Raw genomic sequence first — 23,880 nt, 5'->3', positions numbered from 1 at the left:
GAAATTTTGTACAGAGGAACAGATGATCTGCATTGACAAAACAGACAGTTTAGTCAACTACTAAAAATGGATGAATGTAGTTACCATTTTGGACACAAAAAGTATGGCCTGCTGTACAGCTACAGATGAATATGTCAGTGTTGTTATTTGACACACACATTCTATTTTACAAATTTCATTCTGAGGATCATATTCATCCTATATCCTAGGGAGGTAGGCAGTATATTTAATATCGTTTATACGAACCTTTTGGAAAAAAGGAAGCACATGACTAACTCCACAGATGACCATCTTTCCTGGTCAGCAATAGTGACCCATGCACTGTCCACATCTCGGTCCTTCCCATATATAATGCTATATGCATACCAACATAAAATATGGATGAGGGACATTCAAACACAAATAGGGAAAGGTGATCTCCTTTTCTTCTGCCTGTCCGTCACCCAGATATGATTTTAGAAACCAGCCACTATTAGGCACATAATTACTATGCCAGTTTTTTTGTTTTCACACATTTAGTACAATGGATAACCTGTATAATTAATCTTAGTGTCAAGCTTATTGCACCAGGCTTGGCTGTAGCTAACTGCGCAAGTGCAGAATGGGAGAAGGAAGCATATATGGAATTCCGAAGTGTTACCTCGGTAATCCTAGAAGCATCATATGTGAGGCATACCAGCCCTTCTGTGTCCCTGGTTTGCAGCCACCCTCTTCTGGTCAAGGATTTTCATACAACATTCTGTTTCAAACATCAACAAGCTCCTTTTAAACACAAAAGCTGGGCTGTATTGAGAGGCAGTAGTATCAATCTTAATATATTAAAATTCACAGAAGTTTAGTACATAAAACAAGTTTCTTTTATATATTAAATGTTAACATAACCAACTAGTAAAATGTTCTATCCACTGGTAGCAGTCCATAAAACATATAAAACTCAGTGTAATTGAATAGACATGAGTATTTCCAGCAGTTGTGTAACTGACACATTCAGTGACATACCATTTCTTTCCTAAGAACTGACTATGTGATACTATAGATAAGAAATTATTAACTTATGTAATTACACTTTTTCCTGTGAAAGGTTAAGGAACTATCCTGCTGTCTTGACAATTCAGGATTTCTGGCATCTTCTACCCATTCTCCGCTAACAGAAAATATACCTAACCTTCTCTTCTAATGCAAATATTTAGGTCATTCCTACGCAAGAGTAATTGAGAAGAAATGTCACTGTACTTTTAAAATTCATACACAGGTGGTGTGCTTTAGCATGCAAAGTTCTGATTTCTTGCCACTATACATGGAAGACTATACTGATATATACTATACTGATTTCTTCCTGCTATACAGGCTGAAAAGACACTTAAATTACTACAATTGTTTAAAATTCATTAAGCTACACTGACTAATGTGGACAAATTTGTAATACAAGGAATAAACAATTAGCTCTTAGGGGAGAAATTTCTGTTATAGCAAACAAAAGATATTAGGCCACCAATGCACTGAGGTAATAATATAACAATAACAGCACTGGCTCTGGGACACAGAATAAGATCTATCTGAGCAAACACAAATGTTTATATTTGATCTTAGTCACTCTAGAAGGATTTAATGAACAACAAAAACAAAAAAGTATTCTTAAGAAGCAATTCACTTAATCAGCGTCTGCCTAAAGATGAGCCATTTGTGGCTGTTTCTCTGTGTTGACTACTATGGAAAGTTAGATAGTTAGCTCTGATACAGACGTCTACCTCATAAACCTCAACATCTAGGCAAGAAGAATCTTGTGCAGAGAGACTGTGTAAGTGACGGAGACTAAAATGCTATGAATTTGTTCTTTTTGGCTAAGTCCTCTGCATTATCAGAATATTGTTTAGCACAGATGATATGCAAGCAAATCACTAAAGAATATTATTCTGACCATTCAATTCTTCAGTGACTCTAATGCCGAAAGCCTCTGCAGATTCAAGCTTGTTTTTCTCATTTTAATGCAGGTCTACTAATGGATGCATTACCTAAGTGCTCACAGAATAGAAGAAGAAACAAGATATATCGTCTCCCTCCCAATAATGGATATGGTTAATATGAAACTTCTTCCTTGGCAATTACAAAGAATTCCCCCAAAAGAAACAGGCACCTCTCATAATATTTTCATGTGCAAGCATAATCATATTTGTCTATTGTTTACTCTGAGTATATTCTGTAATAAATCAAAGATGCATATTCATGCCAAAACTCTTCCCAAATAACAAGCTGACCACTGTTCCAAAACTGAGCAAATGTAGGAATTATTCGTGTAGAGAAGGATTAGATTTATACAGAGAAAGTGAAAAGATTACAGGGAAATAGGTACGTTTTCCCCATCCTGACTTCAATTCAAAGTGCCTCTTTTGAAAAGCACGTAAAGGACGGGAGAATATAGAAGGGCTTATATAGCTATTAACTTGAGAAAATATTTCACAATGCCCTAATTTTTCATTTTGAAAATGTGATCAACTCTCAAGGAAATACAGAAAGTACATGTATGGAGGAAATGAAGAAGAAGTAGATCAACTTACTGCCTACTGCTCCACCAGCACTTTTGGAGCAGGAGCTGTCAATGGAAAAAATTTGTATTTTAATTTTCCCCCTATTATCAGATTGTTTTTTCCTTGGAAAAATCTCAGTGCTTTACAATCTGTAAAATTTTCTAATGAGCAACAGTAACAATAAAGATTATGTTATTAAATTAGTAGTGTCAAGTGGGACAATCCTGCTCTATTAAGATAAATTTACTCTGAGGATATCTAGATAGATTTTCTCTGTATATGCATTTAAATGAATTATTTCCACTGCACGGGCTCTTAGTCTTCTAAAAGAAACCAAGAAAAAATATAACATTGTCACAACATAATGGCCTCTGCTGCTAGAGAAATATTAAGAGAGTAAAAAAGTTATTGAAAATGAACACTGAGATGACATTATCAAGTTTATTTTCAAAGTGGGCGGCAATTAGGCTATGACAATGTTCTCTTCCATTATTTCTATTATACCAGAGAAAGAAAAGGTAAATAAACTAAGATGGATGGTTATTGTTGATGCACACTGACAGCTACTCAGTATGCTGTATTGAACAACTACATTCTATTGGCCCAGATTTTATATAGGGACAGTCAATTTGATAACAATCAGGTACAGTTTCAACATTTGTTTTTGTTTTTGTTTTTTAACTGATGAAGTTATGGTGGGACTGGTACAGTTAGTCTGCTGTTTAATAAAATGGTCTGTGTGTTACTTTTACAGGATTTTTATGTTGATAAATGATGTTAAAAGATTTTCAGAAAAGCTCTTTATACTCATGTCCCTGACACTCTGGATACTCAAGCTGAAGTACCACTTCGCCTGATTTTTAGAGGAGCAGAAGACCCTCATTTTAGAGAGGTTGCTTTTGACTCGACCTCTTCTGAGGTAAGAAATAATACTGACAAAAAATTACCACTTAACCTTATGATAGCAATTTTCAGAAGTGCTCAGTTCCAATTCACAAACTTTAAAAAAGGCGGCAATTTAGTCTAACATCCATTAACTATTATTCTGGCCACTTAGTAAGTCTCATTTGGTTACTGAAGAAGATATTCCTCTGAAAACCTAACCTTCTGCGCAACTGCAATGTAACAAATATTCTGTAGTGCTTCAGTGCTGCAGGATCTGTTTTGCTATGATGACCCTCTTTTTTAACACTCAAAAAGAAAGAACAGTACAGTCAACTTTCTTAACTTGCTAACCCAGCTTGAGCCTAAACTTTAGGGGCTTAATGAACCAGTCCTTCTAAAGTGAACTTAGGTTGCCTAATACAGCCAACGGAGAGAGATCTATCTCTCAGAAGACCTAGGACAAACACTGTCTGCCTAAGTTAGTTAGTGAAACTCAATAATAAGTAATTATTTTTGCTATCAGTTACCTATTAACACTGCAATTTCTAAACTCTGTCCTATCCAGAGTAGTGAGCAGGATCAGCCATAAAGGTCCTCTGCATTTTGGAACCTTTATGAAGTGTTTTAGATTACTTTTGCATTAATCAAGTGCATGTAGAAACATCCACCTCACTCTAAGCAAGCTCACAGTCTTACTAGGTTTGATTATGTCCAGAAAATATTAAATAGGAGACATGTCAAACAACATTAAAACTCAGAAAAGCATTAGACCTAATTCTATATTGCCGGCATTTAAAAATGTAAGCTTAGTAGAAATGAGTTTATCATGAGTACTGAAATTACACAAAGTCTCCATTAAGGAACCTATTTTCACACTAGCAGCACGCAATTCTCTGTCAGAGTCAACACAGCAGAACTCAGTAAAACACTCCTGTCTAATAGGATGTCATTTATGTGCAAATATAGTTTACAATAAGAGATTTTCAAATACCACAAATTGATTTTATTTCATTCCTTCCACGTGTCATTTTGCCACGGAGGATAACTCCTTTGATATTAATAGTAATGAAGATGCATTGCATCTGACAATCCTAACAACATGTTTAATAGAACATTTTAACTTTAAGTAGATGAAGAATCTGAAGGGAACACTTCTGATTCCACTGTTTCAGAACATAGTACTATAAAAATGATCATCTACATTATTCCTGCTTAAGAGTTATTTCCACTTTGCTATTATTTATATTTTATTTGTCAGTTTTATTTAGGGGAGTCAGCATTCTGACATACTGCAAATTATTCTCCCAAAACAAAACAGTTCATCCTCTTGGATCTGCTTTTACCTAATTTGTCTCATTAGCTTCCTGTTTCTGATTAAGTAATTCTGGCAATTAATCATTCTAACTAATCCTAAAATGACATCTTAAGGTGTCATTTACAAAAAGGAACAATGGGAAACATACTATTTCAAATTGCTACTGTCCAACATAGAGGAAGACTTATTCTGGCTTCATTCTATATATTTTGTTAATAGAATCTGCCTCTTCCTCAAAAAAACAGGAGTTTTGCCCCTGATGGAGGCCAGACCTTACTTATTTCCTGCAATTTGATTATACACTTAGGAGACTCTTGAAACATGCTCACCTACCCAACTGAAATGCTGCCATCATGTTCTACACAGAGATTACACTTATTGTTCCACGTTTTGTCCACCTCTCTCTCATGCAATTCTTTTGTATAACGATAACACTTACCTAGGAGGTGCATCTCATTTATATTTGCACGTGCAGAGAATGTTTTGGAAAATAGGCTACACTTCAATTTTAAAACAAATCAAAGTGTAACCCAAGTTCAAATCTTTGTTTAATGAAGCAATACACGCAGAGTTACTGCAGCTTGACAAATACATTAGCACTGTAAGAAAGCCTACTTAAAATTGAACAAAACTAAGTAACAACTGCATGCAGAGTTATCCTTGCCTTTCCTTTCCCCTCCAAGTTCCTCTTTCCACTATGGAAGTTCTAACAACATTCTCCTTTATTTTTAGCATAAACACAGCAATAATTAGTGTCCTACCAATTTTTAGCTTCTGGACCAAATATTTCAGTTTTGCAAAGTGTTCTCTAACTATTTGTTTTGCAACTAGATTCTTCACAAAAAGAAAATCAGGTATACAGCAATGAAATGTTATTCCCACTGACCCAAGACCACCACTTCACTTGAAGTAGCAGTACAGTAGCAGAGAGTGAGAAAGGACCTTCAGAAACATGCAACTTAAACTGCTTAAAAACTTAAGGAAATTGTCAAGTCATTTAGTTACAGAACAAGTTTTTAAGACCTATATTAAAACCAGCCTTGGCTGCAAGCAAGAGCCAGAAAATAGAGACAAGAAAGGTGAAATGCTGCAACTTAGTCCTGACTTTCGAAAAATATTTCAACCAGCTAACGATCCAATCTGTTCTTCAAAATTTATGTTGGCATTTACTATCAGCTCACCACATTCACCTTCTGCTTATAAAACTAGCACTATACGTAAGTTACATACTAATAGCTCTTGGGTCTAGTTCTGAAGCCCTGTGCTGTCTTCAAACTCCACTGAAGTATCTGCTTAGGAGGTACTCATTGAATGGAGAATTAAACCCGGTGCAATTTTCTAATTGCTTAAAATTGTGGGGGGAGGGGTCTAAAAGGAAACAGTGCCACTCTTATTCCCTTCCTTTAACAGTTAATTAGCAACTACTCTTCTTTAATTCCCTTTTGGGGGACCATTCTCCATATAAAGTAAGGGGAATGTAATTCAGAGGTGCCCACCCTCCAGTTAATAGAAACTACCTCAGCAGGGACTCATATATCACTTCAAAGAAAACCAGGGATATTAGCCAGTGAAGCTTTTATTATCCCACATGCTTTCCTAGTACCTGTATAAGCAATGCTGTGCAGACTCTACCCCAGCCTGGAGGCTGAAGTAACTATTACACCTGGACTCAGTGCCACCCAAAGCCAGAGAGAATGGCTTCTCTCTCAAGGCAGAAACAGTTTGCCTTGCTACTGACTGATCTGCGTCCTTTGTGAATTTCAACCCTTAATAACTGTTCACTTTGCAAATTAGATTTTAAAACTCACACTTTGTTGCAATGACCTTTAGTTTCTGAACATACTTTACCTGTACATCATTGGTGTTCATCCTTGTTCCCTCCTTTCCAACGAAGATGTCATCTATGTCAACCAGTAGGTACCTATCCAAGGACAGCCTGAGTTTCTTTCCAGACAGGAAAGAGATGGCATCTATGAAAATCAGCTTGTGCAGCCAAAAATTCAAGTTATTGCCAAAGAGGACTCGCTGAATCCCATCATGGAGCCCCAAGTCATGAATTACTGTGGCATGGAGAATACTTTTAGCGGTAGATGGTGAAAGGTTTTCTGATGTCTTTACTTTTGCAAATATCACTGGTTGATAAGCTGTATGATTAATCTGGAAAACTGCCCAGTCATTTCCAAGCAAAGGACCTTTATCAAGTTTAGAGGATTTTGTCACATGGAGCAATGGAGAATGAGGGTTAATGCAACAGTCCTTAATACCCAGATTGCTGTGGACAAGGAAAGGAAAGCCCTTCAGTTGAAAGCTCTGCAAGCTGTTCTCACTGCCTTTGTGAAATCCAATCACACCTACACCATATTCTATGCAGTACTTATCTAGAAGGCCTCTGTTCCAAGAGTCCATATTTACATACTTTAGAATATTTTCATATACTATGAGAGCATATTTGCCTTTATTTTTGTCTATAAGCACTGGGAGATCACCTTTTCCAGGTGCAATCTCAATACGATATTGAAATCTGCTGGATTCTAAAATGGTTATTATATCTTGGCCTAATGCTGAATACTGACTTTCCACAAACACCAGCACTACAAGATCAGTCCTCAGGGGATCAATAGGCTTCATGGTTTTCACCTCCATCAGCTTGTATGGCAACAGTTGAAGATCACCACATTCCACTTCTGAAGCAATTTCAGGAAGTTCATTTTCTTGTTTGTAGCCAGTATATAAGTAGTATGCAGAAATAACAATGCTCACCATACAAAAAGTGGCCAGCAAAATAACTGTTCTTTGAAAATGTCTGTGAAGTTTCATGATAAAACTCATGTTGTTTACTTGCCTTAGATTGTTCTCAACAGCAGCATTAAAAACAAACACAGATTCTCAACAACTTGTTCCAGTCCTCTTAAATACTTATGTCACCATTGCAGCACATACATCTATCTTCCACAAGCTTTACAGAAGATACAGTCTAGAAGAAAAGAAAATCAGAGATTTAATCCATACATCATGCCTGTGAAGTATCATCACATGTAACCTAACCGACAGCAGACAAATCACTGCTAAACAGAGGTTTGGAAATGAGCAGCTCAAAACTTCAATTATTTCTTTCTGAGGTTTTGCATTAGTAGTGTTAATTCTTTCTGTTCCTCATTAGCTTTTATTATCTTTTATTTTATAAAGCACAGTTGTCACTCTGTATTTCTTAATGACACAGCACTGAAACTTCCCTGAAGCTCAAAACATTTGCACAAGTACAAAAGATGCAGTTGGAACAACCTCCACTTTGATCATCACAGAAACCAAGGCTAAGGTTTCAAGACCTAAAAGCCTGAAGTCTTGAGCAAAGAAGGCCTGCAAACTTTGCTTAGTAGGCCCTTCCAGTAGTCCCACTAGCTGCCCACCTGCATTTGAATGTCTCTAAATCTCACAGGTTTCTCACCCCAGAGGATCAAGTAATATGGGGTATATACAGGAGACACTGAAAAGTAAGGTACAGCGGCAAATAACTTAATGTTTTTCTTAAAATTTCTTCCATACAGACAATGGCTGACAACCCAAATATTGAGGAAATTTCGTAATCTTCCTCCTTCCACACCTGAGAAACTAAGGGAACATTAGTCTACATGATTAAATGCATTCCCTGATTTATTAAGGTCACTCTGAAAGAATCAAAAAGTCCTTAACATGACATGCACATTTTTGGCTGTGTTGTGTACATACACACCTGTATACTCCTTATTGCATGTGTTATAGGAATATTTTTCAAACTAAACTAAGCAGCATACAAGTAGCATTTTTGTGGTCTGTGTACTGTTCTGCATACTGTAGGAAGCACATCTTTGTATTAAAAAAGCATAGAATAATGCAGCTTTTAAATCTGAGAAAAGAGAGTAAGAAATCAGTAACTGACTTAAGAGGGAGATCACCTAAGAATATATTTATGCTTTAACTTGTACCTAAGGAAAGCAGTCATTTTTGAAGCCAACACTACAACTGCTGTCATAAGTTTCTACAAAAATAACTTAAAGATATGACAAGCATAAAATAATTAAGTATCATAACTTATAAAGGAAGGCTAACAACAAATATTATGGGTATTAAGCTATAAAATGTGTTACTGTAACTTTGCAATGTAGTAGCTTTATTCTGTATATGGGAGCAGGATAAGCTGTGTATAACATTAGCATGATCATTTCCCGATTGAGTGCTTAACCTTCACATACTCAAGTTTCTAAAAAAATAAAGCAAAGCTGAAAAAAGTATATATATGAATACCACAAAACATCAGAATTATCATCAATATCAAATGAGATTTTTTTTGCACAGATTGACAGTTATTTATTTTTAATAAAAAATACTATCTAGTCAAACTCCAGCCCAAGTTTTATACTTTATAAGGTTTTTTGCTGTTTTTTTGGTTACAAATTTTTATTCCTAGAATGGCTGACATCCTTCATTACTGAATCAGGGAGCAGAAGATAACAGAAGAGATAGGGTATGCTTATGATCCAAAAGAATTTCAAGCAAATAAAAGATTAATTACAAATGAATAATGGGAAAAAAAGTTGTGAAAAAAAATAGTTGTGCATTTGGATCACTTAACCAGTTGAACAAAAGCTCTTCATCTTAACTTGTACAAAAGAAGGCCTCTCGTTCCAGGTTTTCTGAAAAGTTGAAAAAAATATGATGTACATAACAGCATCCTTGTAACTTCCACAACTTTAACCACATCCAAAGATTGATCTTCCCAGTGCCATGTGCATAATGAGCACAAAGTAAAAAGAAATGAGTAGGAAAATGAAATAAGGGAAAAGAGAGATAAACTACATGGTATCCTATTTATCAAAATAGCAAAATTAAGCACCAAGAAGTAAGTGTATGGCTCTGTCTGACTGATAATTAAGATTCCTTTTACAGCCTGTATCTCACCAGATAAGCCAGCTCTCTGGATATGTTCTACTCTTGCCACCTGCTACTCATAGGCTCAGGTATACTGACCCTTTCTGTTCTTGGTGGACTTGCATCTGGCCTCAAACCTCACCCGCACCTGGACAAAGCCTGACACACATACTTTTAGACAAGAGACCTGCCTGCCACACAGACATGTAGGCACATTATTCAGTGTTAGATAACGTAATCCTTGCTGTAGAAATTAGAGGCAGGTATCTAAAAAGAAAAAATAAAGGTGGCACAGACACTGAATGACAATCTGAGAGTATCTTTAGAAGAACTTGTAGAAAATTCTAATGTATTGAAATGTCTCATCTTTGTTGCACATCTAGACAACCAGATTAAAAAGACAACCAGTTTAAAAAGCATAAAAGAGAGATCTGATCTGCTAAGAAATCAGGTAACAAAGAAGCAACTCCATCTTGAATGAGTAGAACTAGATTTAAGAGAGATGTTTCCAGACAGGTGATTTTCTATTCTGTGCATAAAGGATTCTTGAAAAACCTGTCTCTTCATTTTGCATCTCCAATTCAGTTGACAGAATGCAAAGAAACTCATAATTTTAGTGGCTAAAATTAACACTCCTTAAATACTATAGCAATGTTGTATATATGCCTACTTGCCTTCAGTAACCACATGCCTGGCTTACTTAGCCCCACAAATTGCTTAGGCATGGTTTATATATAAAAGAGATGTGAGCCAGCAAAGTGGAACTCTTGCTGACAGTAACACCACTCCCTGCATGACACAAAGCAGCAACCACCATACAACTATACAACTAACAGCACAATGCTTGTTTGTTTCTTTTGGTCCTAAGGTCCTTTAATCACGGCCAAAAAATTCCCCTATTCTTATGAGAGAAGCCACTAAAGTCACACTGACAAGAAGCTCCCACCAGCATGACTGAGAAGCAGTTCTTTCTTTACCAGCCCATGTTTCTGTCCAGACACTCACCTGAACTTGGCAAACCTGCCTGGAACAGAAAAAGTTCTTCATGACCTAAGTTCATGGCAAGAAACAGATGATTAGACATAGGGCAGCTATAGAAACAGAGATGCTGGAATGTGATATTACAGAAGGGTTGCAACTCAAGGGCTGCTAATGGAAGAAGTAGCAGCACTCAGAGCATCTCCAGCAAGGATATCCTAACACTTTCCATAGAGCAGAAAAACTGGAGCCAGCCCAGAGACTTGCTTTTTCTACAAGAAAATCAATGCCACTTTATCCTTAGCTCCCTACACTGTAGGCACCTCCTGGGAGCTACAGAGTGCAGCTGTAAGAAGGATAGGATGGAGATGCTAAGACAGATGCAGGGTTCCACTCTGAGAAATGAGGAATTCTCCGAGACCCAGCAGGACCGCAGCCAGACATGGCATTCTCGACACGGAAAAAGGAACGAAAGGATGTGGATGGAATAGGGTGCACGTTTTAAATGCATGTTCTCTCTGTTCAGCTTAAAGTAACACTTATCACAACCTTTTGCTTATTTAAGGATTGTTTTGCGTGATCAGAGTTCAAAAGAATGTAAAAAAATACAAGAACAAAAAGAACATATGCTTACTAACACTGAACTAATTTTAAAGCCTTGGCAATGTACAGTTTTTTTCTTAGTGGAACAATCAGCGCTTTAATCTAAGCAAAATAATTTGCTAGGTATTCCACCAATATCTTACAATGCACGGCTAAGGTAACCCATCATGCACTGAAGTTGACAGTGGTATAGAGATCTTTGGGGTGCAACACCTCCGACACACTATAGCACCTATCGAGACTACTGTAGTGAGCTTCATCACAACTTTAGACATGGCTTTAGGGAAAATGGTCCTTGTACAGTATCACTTCCAACAGTAAAAACAGACAGAGGACATAATTTAGAACACAGCAATACTGGGTAAGCCCCTGGAAGCAGCATTTCAAAACAGGACAGTGCTTGTGAAGTCTTACGCTCATGACAAAAGAATAAAATAATTTACAAAAGAATCAAGAAGCCATAAAAGCTTGAATCGTAAGTCAAAAAAATGTAAAAATCGAGGTATAAGGGAAAACCTTAAAGACGATCAAAAAGTCTGAGAAACTCTTCACAAGAGTTCACGTTTGTTAGTATTGTTTTGGTTTAGCATGTGAAAAACTATGAAAAGACCCTTAGCTAATACAAGCCATCTTAGCTCATTAATTTCAATGGAATCATGTTGATTTACATGAATGGAGGGTATAGTCCCACCCATATCTCAGAAAACTTGGAAAAGGTTGTTATACACTACATTGATCCAATGTTCCATAAAGATGATGTATGAAAAACACCATTCAAATTATTTGGTAAGTAAAACCTCTCTCAGCCTGAAGCAATAAAAGCTGCCTCACTGTTCTTTATCTAGAACCTTATTATTTTAGAAGAACCTAAATTTGATTTCATGCAGAATTTTGCATTTTACCACCTGAAAATTCAGATCACTACCTTTTACCTATGTTATTCCAAACGTGTGGTATCGAAATGCCTCCTGAAGTTGAAAATTAGTAATAAAAAAATTCTTTGCACTTCCAATTTACATATGTTCGAATTTTTTTACTTGTGGCCTCACTGCGCATGAGAAGATCTTGCTAAGATAAAGCTGAGTCATGGAAGTAAGTTTTGCATTTTGTTCCGAATACGGCAAGGTTCAATATCATTCTTATCTACTGTAGAAGTGATTTCTGTAGCCCAGACCCAGTTCTCCTAAAGATCTTGCAGGCACAGCATATAGGTATCATCCTACTAGTTGGCAGATTTAAAATTCTCAAGCAATACCGCTGGGAAGTCACAATTATAGGTACCTTCAGATAGCTAGCATTTAACAGATGCATTAGAATATAAACCTTGAACTGTGTTGTTGGGTTTTTTCCTCCCCCCCACTAACAAGCTACTACTGATAAAAGAACAAATACCACAAAAAGCTGAATTGCATCATAAGCAGTCTGGTGAATTTCTACCATTTGCAGCTTTTCTTTAGCTTGTTGTTTCATTGTTAAGTATAAACGACCAAATCCTTGGCTTCTATAAATCATTTTAGCACAATGACCCTAATGGGAGTACTCACACAAGACAACACTGGCTGGGGATTTAGTCTATTAATGAGAAATCGTAAGTGAATAAATAGAATAGAAAAGCAAAAATCTTGATTTTGCATTTATTGGCAGTAAAATTAATATAATAACTAAATATCTATGCAACTTGCACAGAAGTTTTTGCACCTAAGCCTTGAACGCAGTCCCTGGATTCAGATTCATGTGAGGTTGCTGACAATCTGTGCTGGGTGAATGTCATGACAACACTGCAAACACTGTGCCCTCATTGGTACAGTTTTGCACTAAGACTTTGATGGTGCACGGGGCTCAAATGCATGGATTTTCTATGACTTGCTTTTCTATGCAGCAGAAACATGCTATTTTCCAGACTCAGTAGCTGAAAAGAAATGTGTTTCTGATCATTCAGATTTGTATTTTCTGGAACTAAAAAAATCCTCAAAATTATACCAATTCCACATTCACATCTTCATACCGCAAAGAATATATAGTCAAATAAGAAACCGAGCACCCACATAAAAGCAGACACATAAAACCACTTACAAATTTGTATATTAAAAAAATCTATTAAAGTTGTGCCATGGATATCAATAAAATCCTTGAACTATCAGAAACAGTTTTAACTCAGCTATGTTAAAAAACTGATAAACCTAAAATATTCACAAGCAAAAAGTAAAATAGCTGTTAAGTTACATTTTTTGTAAAGCGTGATAACAAAATTTGGTTTAGTTTTACCTCAGCCATGCACAAGGGCTACTATATACTGTGGGCACCAACTGGGAACAATAAAGTTGTGGCATACTCATAGCCTAAAACAACCTTTTTTCATGTCTGTGCAATGAAAATACTTTTGTCAAGATCAGCCAAAAATTGTGCAAGTTCAGGACTTATTACTTATCAATATTATTCAGTTATATTACATTTGTACAGTTACATATAATTGAACGTGTTTATAATGTCTCCTATTCTACTATCACCATACTGCTATATCCCAGTTTTCTTCTTTTCCAAACTGCCCGCTAACAGAGCAATAGCAACATACCTCTCATATGTAAATGAAGGATGAAGAACAAATGAAGAACAAATTTTAAAGGAAAAACAGACAAAAAATATATTGTTCGGCATGTCATATGGGTATTTAAATATACAGTGATTAGCATGCTACCTAATTGCTTTGAATATAAAGCCTTCTTCGGCCAGCCACCATGAAATACGACCTTAAAGGAAGTATCCTGAAGTCATTACCTTCGTGTTGCTAAAATGCAAATCTATGAGTGACATCGCAGAAAGCAGAAGTTCATTTGAGAACAACCAAATCTGGGATGGGTAGTGCTCAGATTTTTAAATCAAATATTAAACTGGTCTTCAAATATTTAGTATCTCTACTTACAGTATTATTCTACTAACTAAATTACCAAAGCAGTGATCACTTGGATAAGCAAATCCAAGCAAGAAATGAGATCTCATGTTAGGAAGGTGTTTTTAACTTGAAGAGACAGTGATATGAGACATGAACTGTCAAGGGAAGTTACTGAGACCCTTTGGTATCACAAAACAAACCCTGTAACATGTGGATATATAAGGACTTACATTTTCTCATCTGTCTTTAAAAAAATGGAATGGCTTTGACAGAGCAAAAATTCTGGCAGACATTATATGCTTTTTTAAGTCCTTGGGCAAGCCGTTTTCAATTTCTACTGTATCTCTGTTACCCTCAGCTCCACATTGTACTACTTTATGTGTCAACAGAGAACCTTATAGGATAGAAAATAATGCATCAGTATTTGTTATTGAAAGATATTTGTAAAGAGCATATATTAATTGGTAAATTATACATATTACATATAGTATATATAGTATATACTATCTAATAACTATATTAGTTATTAGTATTAATAACCAAGTATTAAAAATACTGTTTTTTTAAAGAAGGCTTGGAAGACTTAAATAGGGTAAAGAAGTTGGTTTTGTTTTCAGATTACTACTTTACCTTTATACAACACTTTCTATCAAAGGATCTTAAATCACCTTACATCTCATACAATTCTTCTACAAGACAAACCCTACTACTATTATTCAGCACTTGCAGAAACATTAATACATAAAGACTAAATGACTTGCCCAAGGTCACGAAGGTAACGTGTGGCACAGTCTCCTGTCCACGCTTGTACCCTTATTTCAGCCTCTCTTTTCTCCCAGAGCTGCCAAGCGCAAGCCAGACTGAAAGGCTGAAAAGGCAGAGCTCACTGCTCACGCTGAAAGAGCGGAGCGGTGACGCTGACGGTGAAAGAGACCCCATTTTTTCCACTTGTCACCTTATATTAAAAAAACTCGGAAGCAATTATCTAGCATGCCAAATAGTGAATTAAATCATGAAAAACTTTTCTCTCCTTTCCCAAATGATGTATGTGAGAGTTGAAACAAACATTAACACATGCCAATTGCTGCATGGGATTTAGAGAATTCAATTAGCTATTAACACCTAAAGTTATTAATAATTACTACACTATTACGATTAATTTTGTACCCTAACCTAGCAAACAACCAATGTCCAAAAACACTAGAGGGCAACAGTGTCGCACAGAAAAAAACCCCGAAAAACAGAAAAAAAAAAAAACAGCGGAAGGGTTGATTTGGGTACCGCACCAGACAGACAGATGCTAACTGAGCTAATAAGGAAACAAAGAAGAAGAACCACGAAGCCTCCGCTCCGCGCAGCGCTGCGCTCGGGCTGCGCCCGCGTTTGCAGGGCAGCGGCACCCGCCAGCGCGAGCGTCAACCGCCGCGCTAACGGCCGGGCGCCCCGGCCAACGGCTGCCGGGCGCGCGCCCGCCCCGTCTGCTCGCTGCCCGGCAGCGCCGCCCGCGGGGGGCCGCCACCGGCGGGGCGCGGCTCTCGCCCTCCCGAGCCGCTCGGGCGCCGCACAACTTCTGCGGGGAGGCGCGGCAGAGGGGGGCGAACACGCGCCACCCACAGACGGAGTTGGGACACTTCCCCCGCCGGGCCGAGGGGGCAGAGCTCGGCCGAGCCAAGCCGCGCCGAGCCGAGCCAAGCCGCCCCCCGCCCCGACCGTTACCTCCGGGCGCGCTCCGCCGACATGCCGCCGCCGCCCCGCCACCGTCTCAGGGCGAGCGCCCGCCGCCCGGCCCGCTCCGGCGGCCGCAGCTGCCGCTCTGGCTGCCGCGGCGGGCGCAGGGAGCTGGAGGCTCCTCCGGGCGGACAGCGGCTGAACCCCGCCGCGGGGAGAGGAGCGGGGCGGAGGGGAGGGGAGGGGAGGGGAGGGAAGAGAAGAGAAGAGGAGGGGAGGGGAGAGCGGCACCGCCACAGCCGCTGCGCGCTCGCTCCCTGCGGCCGGCCCGCCCGCCCGCCCGCGGGGAGGTGCGGCGGCGCTGGCCGCCCGCGGTGCGAGCGCCGGGCGGGGCGGGGGCCGCGGCGGCCGCCGCCCGCCTCGCCTCGCCTCGCCCTCCCGGAGGAGGGACGCCGCGCCGCCGCTCCCGCACTCGCGGGCGAGGGGCGGGCGGGGGCTCCGCCACCGCGGCTCCCCCGCCATTGGTCGGCGGAGGCGCTGCCTTCGCCGGCCGCCTCCTCCTCGGGAGGCTCGGCGCCCCGCGGCCGGCGGGGAGGCGGCGAGGGGCCGCGGGGCGCCCCGGCAGGTGCCGGCGCAGCCCGTGCGGAGGCGCGGCCGGCCGTCAGGCTGCGGCCGCCGAGCGCCCTCGCTGCGGAAGCCCCGCGGCGCCTCGCCGCCCGCCCGCGCGCGGGGGCGATGCCGGGGGGGGCCGGGAGCCGCCGGCAGCCGGGCGCGGAGCGCCGGGCCCTGCCGCCCGGCCCTGCGGCGGCGCGAGCCCTCGGCGGGGCTGCGCTCCCCCGGCCCGAGCGAGAGGCAGCGAGCGCGCCCCAGGTGCGCGGCTCCCGGGGGGCCGGGAAACCAGCGCGACCTTGAGCAAACCACAAGATCCCGCTGCCCTTCCACTTTAAATGATGATTTTTTGCCTACCATTCCCACAGCCACAACTTACTAAAGCCAGGAAAGCATCTGACAAACAAAAAGCCAGCACATACACCGCACACGAGTACCTCGCCTTCAGGAGGGGAAGCGGGACGGGTCACGGGTCCGTCCTCAGCTGGACATCTCTATCTTCAGATAATGGCTGGACATCCTAGAGCTGTGTGCTTGGACACAAATGAAATACTGTTTTCTTTGTAAAGATAGTTAAAATGTACCTTGGTCAGTACTTAATTTGTGTTCTCCAGGGCTGGAACTGTAACTTTGGCAAGCCCCTTCTCCAAAACTAGTGAGGGTAGTTTAACGCAAATCCTCCTGTCAAACCTACCACTTTTCATGCAGATTTAGGATACTACTGCTTTCTGACTCATTTTAAATCTAGTGCAAAACGATGGAAATTCTGTGAGGTAAATTACATTTTCTTAGACAATTTGAGATTAAAATCTTGAAAGAATTTTCCCCAAGTTTCCATATAATGTATTTGCAGCCTCATTGCATTTCTTTATTTAATTTTCTAACCTCATCTTAAATGGAATTAGCCACTCTGTATTTTTCACTAACACTATGTTTTCTTCACTCTAGAGATGTGGATATTCCATTACTGTTGGTTATGGAGTTACGATTCTCTGTCTGAACTGCATTAGCTGGGAAATAAAATTAATAAATTTTAGAAGTGCCCTCTTGATCTAAGTAATTTACTTTGCAATTGCATGGTCACTGTTAGCTCACCTAACAGCTGATAAGTCAATACACCAGATTAACTCAATCGTGTCTGTCCAAACCTTTCTTTTTGTTACTCACTCAGGACTGAAACCTTAAAGGAAAACATCCCAAGCCTTTTGAATATTCCTTGCCCAAACATCAGCAGAATTTAGAGTTCTTGATTCAGAAATAGTGATTTACTGCTTTCTCCTCTTTTTTCTCCTTTTTATTCCTACGTCACACTGTAAAGGAACACCTCAAATTTTAATGTCTTCTAAGAGTAGTATATTCAAAAGTCTGCAAAGCCATAAAGTTTCAATTAAAATTTCCACTATGTTAAAATTACATTAAAATACACATTTAATGGAGATGACCTAATCACTTCCCTTTGAGCACTAAACTCAAGATTCTTTAAATTATTTAGTTATTGCTCATACTTTAGGAGATTTTTTTATTTAAAAAATGATGTAAGGTACTATGTCCCTACATGCTAGACTGCCACTAGGACAGGACACAAGACTAGCTGATATGAGAGCTAATTCCGCATGAAGTTATTGGTCTATGAAACAGAAACATCTAAAATCCCGTTAGACTCTACACAAAGGGATTTTCTCCCATATTAAGATTCCCCACTGGGTGGATATCCTGATACGGTCTTGTTTTGGGTCCTATAAAGGACTTTTCCTACAATGTACTATGAGGTATAGCGTGGAAGCCAGCCAGAAGTAACTGAAATTCTTGGATGTGAGTTCAGACTCACAAACGCACATCATTTCCCAACAATAATTCTTCTTGATTAGCTGGCACTGTTTTTAAGTTAGCGCTGGCCAATGTGGATGGAAGAGTGTTATGTATTGCTTGTCCTTGTAAGCACTCAGATGCTCACAAAGATGTGCTAGACATCTCACAGCTGAGGGCTTCAGCACTGCAAGTCAGCAGCTGTAGTACTGAGCAGTTTTGGCAGGAATATCAACAGCTTTGATCTTTCTTGGTGCTACTTTTGGTTTACTGCTCTTGAACTGTCATTGCAGGGTGAGCTGGGTAAGATGGCTTAGCCATTTGTCTAGCCGTACATCTTCAATACAATGCTGAGTGTGCGTCTAGCCAAGATTTCTGCCTGGCTCCAAGCATCTCACAAGAAAAACCGGAGTAGTGTGTGCCATAATACAACAGAGCACTACCACAAATGGCATAATAGTGGCTGTGTATCAGCATCCGAGGTCAAATCTAATGTGCACCATCCCAGAGCTATAAAGTGCTTGCAGGTAAATGAGTAGTTAATCCAGGGAAGAAGCTATGTGGGAAGGAAACTGGAGGGCCTCTGCCCCGCATGCAGAATAGAGGTACGTTCAGACAGTTGTTAGCCTGTGCAGATTGACTGTACCATGAACTAAGGCGACATCTATGCTGTCGTTGTCATGCGAGGCAGGGGCTGAGCCCCTGGTTAAAAGATACTGACTTGGGTCCATATAGTCAGTAAAGTGACCCAGATCAACACTACGGACATACCATACGCTTTCAGTCATGAATTCTGAACACCTATTAACGGGTGCCTTCAGTTTATATTAACACAGGTCACTTCAGTGTGAATTAACTAAACTCAGTAAAACCAAAATGCTTTGTACAGACAAGCCTGTAGTGTCCTACTGTAATATGTAAATTAGGCACTGAAATGCCTTTACGAATCTGGCCCTGAATCCTTACTTTGAATCTCAGTCTTATTTCTGATAAATTGGTTATTTTCAAACTAATTACTTGGAAAATTATATTTTAATGAATTCCTATCTATCTACGTTGCATTGTGTTCTGAGAGCGCTGCTGAATACTTATGCCCTTTTATATACACATAAATGCGTATACCTACACACACACACACACGCTGGTAATTCAGATGCTCCTTCTCTTGGAATATTATAGCGAAAAGAGAAGAAAAATGTGTTTTAGAACTTCCAGCAACAGCTCCATCTCAATTTAGCTTGGCTTTTTCAATCATCTCCTACCTGGAGCAGGCATACACATGTTTTCTTGCAACAAAGCCAGGCTTAAAAAAGAGGTAGCCTACTGTCTCTGGTGATATCCTCAGCTTTTTGCCTTTCATACTGCTGGCCTCTACGCACGAATGCTCTCCTTCTCATTCATGCTTCTTTTCTTCGAATTCAAACCTTCACACACTGCTTCCTTCTAGCAGTCTTTGTGTCTTTCTCAAATGAGCTGAATCCTTCTATCTTGTCTCGTGGTCTTACCTCTTTTAGGCTATTATTATAAGAAATAGTTCTAACCATTACATGGTCCTAAGTCTGCAAAGGAACTCTTGGTCCTTTGTGCAGCCCTGCTGAAATCAGTATAAAATGTAGGTATATCTGTTATGGTGATTATTACTACAGTGCTGTTAGGAGTACTAACAACAGTTTTCGATTCACAAATAAATACTTCATCTAGTCCTGCCTACTCAAAAATCAGATACATCTTTTAACCAAATACTAACTATTGATTACATTTTCTTGCAGGGAGCCATTATAGTAGCCTAGATATTTGAAAAGATGGAGCATCTCAGCAATTGCCTGTTCTTACTTTCTGTTGTTGCTTTTTTAAAGCTATTTCAATTTCTACCAACCAAAATGCAAAGTTATTCTAGATTCATAATGCTCTTTGGATTAATCAGAAACTAGATTTTAAAATAAATCTAATAAATACACAATATTAAGAATGCTCAAGGCATTTATCTTTTAAATACTATGCAAATATTAACCAATGAATCCTTAAAGGGTATTTTTGTCATGGGTGCCGACATCAGTATTGTTGCACATATACTTGACAGAATATTATTCCAAGAAATTGTCAAAGATCAGGCAGTGACTCAGTGAAGGCTGTGATCAGGAGTCAGGAGCTCTTGACTCTGGGCTGAGTTCAGACTACTACAACATATAACACTGTATTATGATAGATATGGTCTGAAGCCAATAAATGCTATGCCATGTTAAAATGCAAAGGTCTAAGTTCTCCCCTTAGTTAAACTGAAAAAGCTTCATTCATATAATTCGGAGAAAAATGTGGTCTGAGATTTCAGAAACATTAAGTGATCAAAAAATGAATCAACTAAGAAGCTGTCTCTGAGGAAAAAAAACAGCTGACGTTTATAATCACACTACAGTTTTTCTGTACTATTACAATACTCCTCATTTGTAAAGTGTTTAAAGATTATTCTGTAGCAAACAACATGGGAAACCAGCCACATGTAGGTGATTTCTCTAAAAAGTTTCTAGCTTTCAGACAGAAAATACGTTTATTGTTTTTCTTCAGTAATTTCTATTTAATTTTCAATACCTTATCCTGAAAAATCCAACTATTTGCATACATTGTAGTAATATCTTTCAAACCAGCTGAAGGCAAGTTGCTAATTACATGCCGTGGGTGATGACTACTTGGCAGCAGAAAAGCATTTCTAGCTGTGGGCTTAGAATAAACTATTGTTATAAATACGTTTTGTTCCATTTTAATCAGGGTATCCAAACAATTGTCATCTTTGTAAAATGATCAAATGGCCAGCTCCAGAATTCAAGAAACTCAAAAATTCATTAGGTATTTCTGTTTTGAGATGCAAAAACATCATTTGCTGCTCAAGCCACATGCCATGTAAAGTGTAAGACAGATTCATTAATGAGGAGGACCGAGCATTTTCTGTCGTAATTTACTAGGAAATTTGCTTATGAAAAGAGAAGAAAGACTCTTCCTTCCCATTACATCAGGTCTGTAGGTTTGAAGGAGTTGTGTGAGTTAATAAATATTCAGAAAACCAGCAGCAGAGATTCAGAATGTATTAATTTTAGTTAGCTGTTTTGAATATATGTCAATTTGATTGAAAGGTCCTTAGTAACATTGAAATTGGTTAGAGGAAAGTGATAATGGGGGTGGAAGAGAATTAAAGAGAAACCAAGTTGCTATAAGCACAATCAACACTAAAACATCTTTGCTCTTCCTAGGAAGGCAGTATTTAATTAAAACTTCTGCTAAAAATTGATTTTAGGGAATGTAATAAAACAGGCCATACACTGAACCAAGAAGAACTTGCATTATTACCCTAAAACAATTCATTTTCCCCAACAATTTAGAAAAAGTCCTAAAAGATTGTTTAATTTGCAAAGCAAATACCAAGTAGTTGTCACTAATCATCAGCATTTTATAGGATTTTCCTTCTCCATATCAATTTTTATTATACTTATTTTTCCAACAGGAAGTTTTTATATTTAAAAGCTAGACTTCGGATATGTAAAGAAAAAGGAGGAAATGCGCATATGTCGAGGCCTGAATATGAACACTTCTCATAAACAGATTAGACTGGAAATGAGTTTATTAATATACCCGGCTCTTCAGTCCGGCAATAATCCAAACTGCTCCAGAAGCAGAGTGCCGTTTACAGGCAGCTGGAAAAATCATCATAATTTCATCTTTCCTTTCCCTCAGCAAAAGTAACTCTTTGACCAAGGCTAATTTAGATGAAATCCTTAAAAGAAAAGCATCCTTCATTGCTGCCTCTGACTTCCCCATGACCTTCACTTCTTTCTATACAAACAATTTCCTTCTGCCTTCTCTATTTCCTTGAAAGTGCAACACCTAAAATACGGCCTAGTTTCCATGTGCCCTTGGAGGCAGCAAACAAAGAGCAATAAACAGACGAGTTTGCACAGGAATTTGAGGTTATTCAGAATGCAGGAGAACGCATTGTGGGATCAATGACATGAATGCCTGCTATAAACTGGGAGCTCATCAATTGGAAATCACTGAGGTGAGAAAGGACATGGCAACTAGTCAAAGTTACAGAGTGTCTGTCAGCTGCCAAAGTGATGTGGCTGTGGAAAATGTAAGTGGAAAATACCACAAATGTTGCTTGTAGAGTAAAAGGAGAGAAGGAAATATTGAAAGTGTTGATGCTATTGCAGAAGGCTGTGTTAAGTCCTCATCTGGAATGCTGTTTAAGGTTAAAAAAAGATTTAATTCAAAGTGGAGAAGGTAGAGCGAGGAGCTGCTACCATGGTCAGGGGAATATGCAGCCTGTCTTACAACAGGCAAGGTGAAGGCTGGGCGGTGACACAGCTGCTGCGCACGAGGGGAGGAGACAAACACAAGGGAGACTAACAATTATTTATGATGAAGGAGTCTGTTGGCATAAAAATAACTGGGTAAAATCCGACTGTGCACATAGGCTGGAAATTAGAAGAAGGCTTTTACTCATCAAAATGAAGCAGACTCATTGTATGAACAGCGAGGGCAAAAAGTGCAGTTAACTTTAAGACAGAGCTTGAGAGACTACAGGACACTGTTCACAATAGTGGTACACAGGACTTGATGACCTACGAGGATCTTATTGATCAGTGATCCTCTGATTTTGATTGCGTCTGGATCAACACTGACTAGCACATTGGCAGTAAATCCCCCTCTCTGCAATTTAGAGCTGCTATCCACCGATACTGCTGCACTATTTTGCTCATCACACTGACTGTTTCAGGCTGTCTGTAGGCACTGGCAAAGAATAGCACCTGCATTCTGTTCACGTGAATGTGAACATCACCTTCTAAGCCCTAATTTTTTAATGAAGCTCAGATTCTGAAACACAAGATGTTAGTCTCTAGGGAAAGGTATTAGGTTGTCACCTGTCCCAGCAGTCAAAAGATATTAAAAAAAAAAAAAAAAGGAAAACGATTGATTTTTTTCCTGCTAGAATTAATGTGAATAGTCTAATTTTCTGCTTATTAATAATTCAGTTCTCACACAACGTGAAGTAGTTTAAAATATCAGATAGAAGTTTTATTTTTGTCATATATTGTTTTGATATACTTATAATGGATTATGTTAATAGGTTGCTTATATGTAATCATGCACAATGCATAGAGATCTTAATTACCTTCTTGATTAGGTAAGGATATTCATGATAGCACATACTATCCAGGGTGATATGCTATATTGTAGTAAGTGATACCACATGAATACTATATGAGAGAGGGATTTAAAAAAGGTTACAGGCTAATAAGAGTATTTTTATTCCACTCAGAAAACTCAAGAGAAACAGTTCTTATCAAAGATCCAGAGACCATAATTATATACAAAAAGTTTAGTTAAAGGTAAATACTAACCCAGAATGATTGAAGATTAAAATTAAAAGCTGAAATTTCCCATTGTTATTAGTGTCCCACTGCACTAGGTGTTGTGCAAATATATGAAAAAGGTGGTTCCGGTCACAAGGAGTTTAATTCTACCTTTCAGCTTGTGTTGTTCTAGAGAAGAAACTGTAGCGGGTTTAAGCTAGCAGCTGGTGGTCATGTAATAGCAATGAATTATAGTGCTATATAATGCCATGAATTTTATAGGTAGGAAATTTGCTAGGAGCTTTGCCTAGAAAATGATGCTTCTGTATAGCCCCAAATGTCAGACATACCATT

The 23,880-nt window shown here is 39.1% G+C and overlaps 1 protein-coding gene across 3 annotated transcripts in view; it reads right to left on the bottom strand.

The window, feature by feature from the left end:
- Positions 1-23,880, bottom strand: part of LOC112980897 (bifunctional heparan sulfate N-deacetylase/N-sulfotransferase 3) — a 189,632-nt gene that overhangs the window by 64,558 nt on the left and 101,194 nt on the right. For 2 of the 3 annotated variants that reach the window (XM_064510627.1, XM_064510629.1), the window contains exons 1-2: positions 15,818-16,028; positions 6,574-7,699 (exon numbers count right to left, since the gene is read on the bottom strand). In XM_064510627.1, the coding sequence (XP_064366697.1) occupies positions 6,574-7,554 (981 nt within the window). In that variant the 5' untranslated portion in view covers positions 7,555-7,699; positions 15,818-16,028. Of the gene's footprint in view, positions 1-6,573; positions 7,700-15,817; positions 16,029-23,880 lie in introns of those variants that run through there. The other variant, XM_064510628.1, reaches the window with a different exon arrangement.

Source organism: Dromaius novaehollandiae, chromosome 4 (assembly GCF_036370855.1).
Source record: "Dromaius novaehollandiae isolate bDroNov1 chromosome 4, bDroNov1.hap1, whole genome shotgun sequence".
NCBI classification, from domain to species: domain Eukaryota; kingdom Metazoa; phylum Chordata; class Aves; order Casuariiformes; family Dromaiidae; genus Dromaius; species Dromaius novaehollandiae.
Note: the sequence above shows the minus strand (reverse complement) of the source record. Positions and strands in the feature narration are given on the sequence as shown.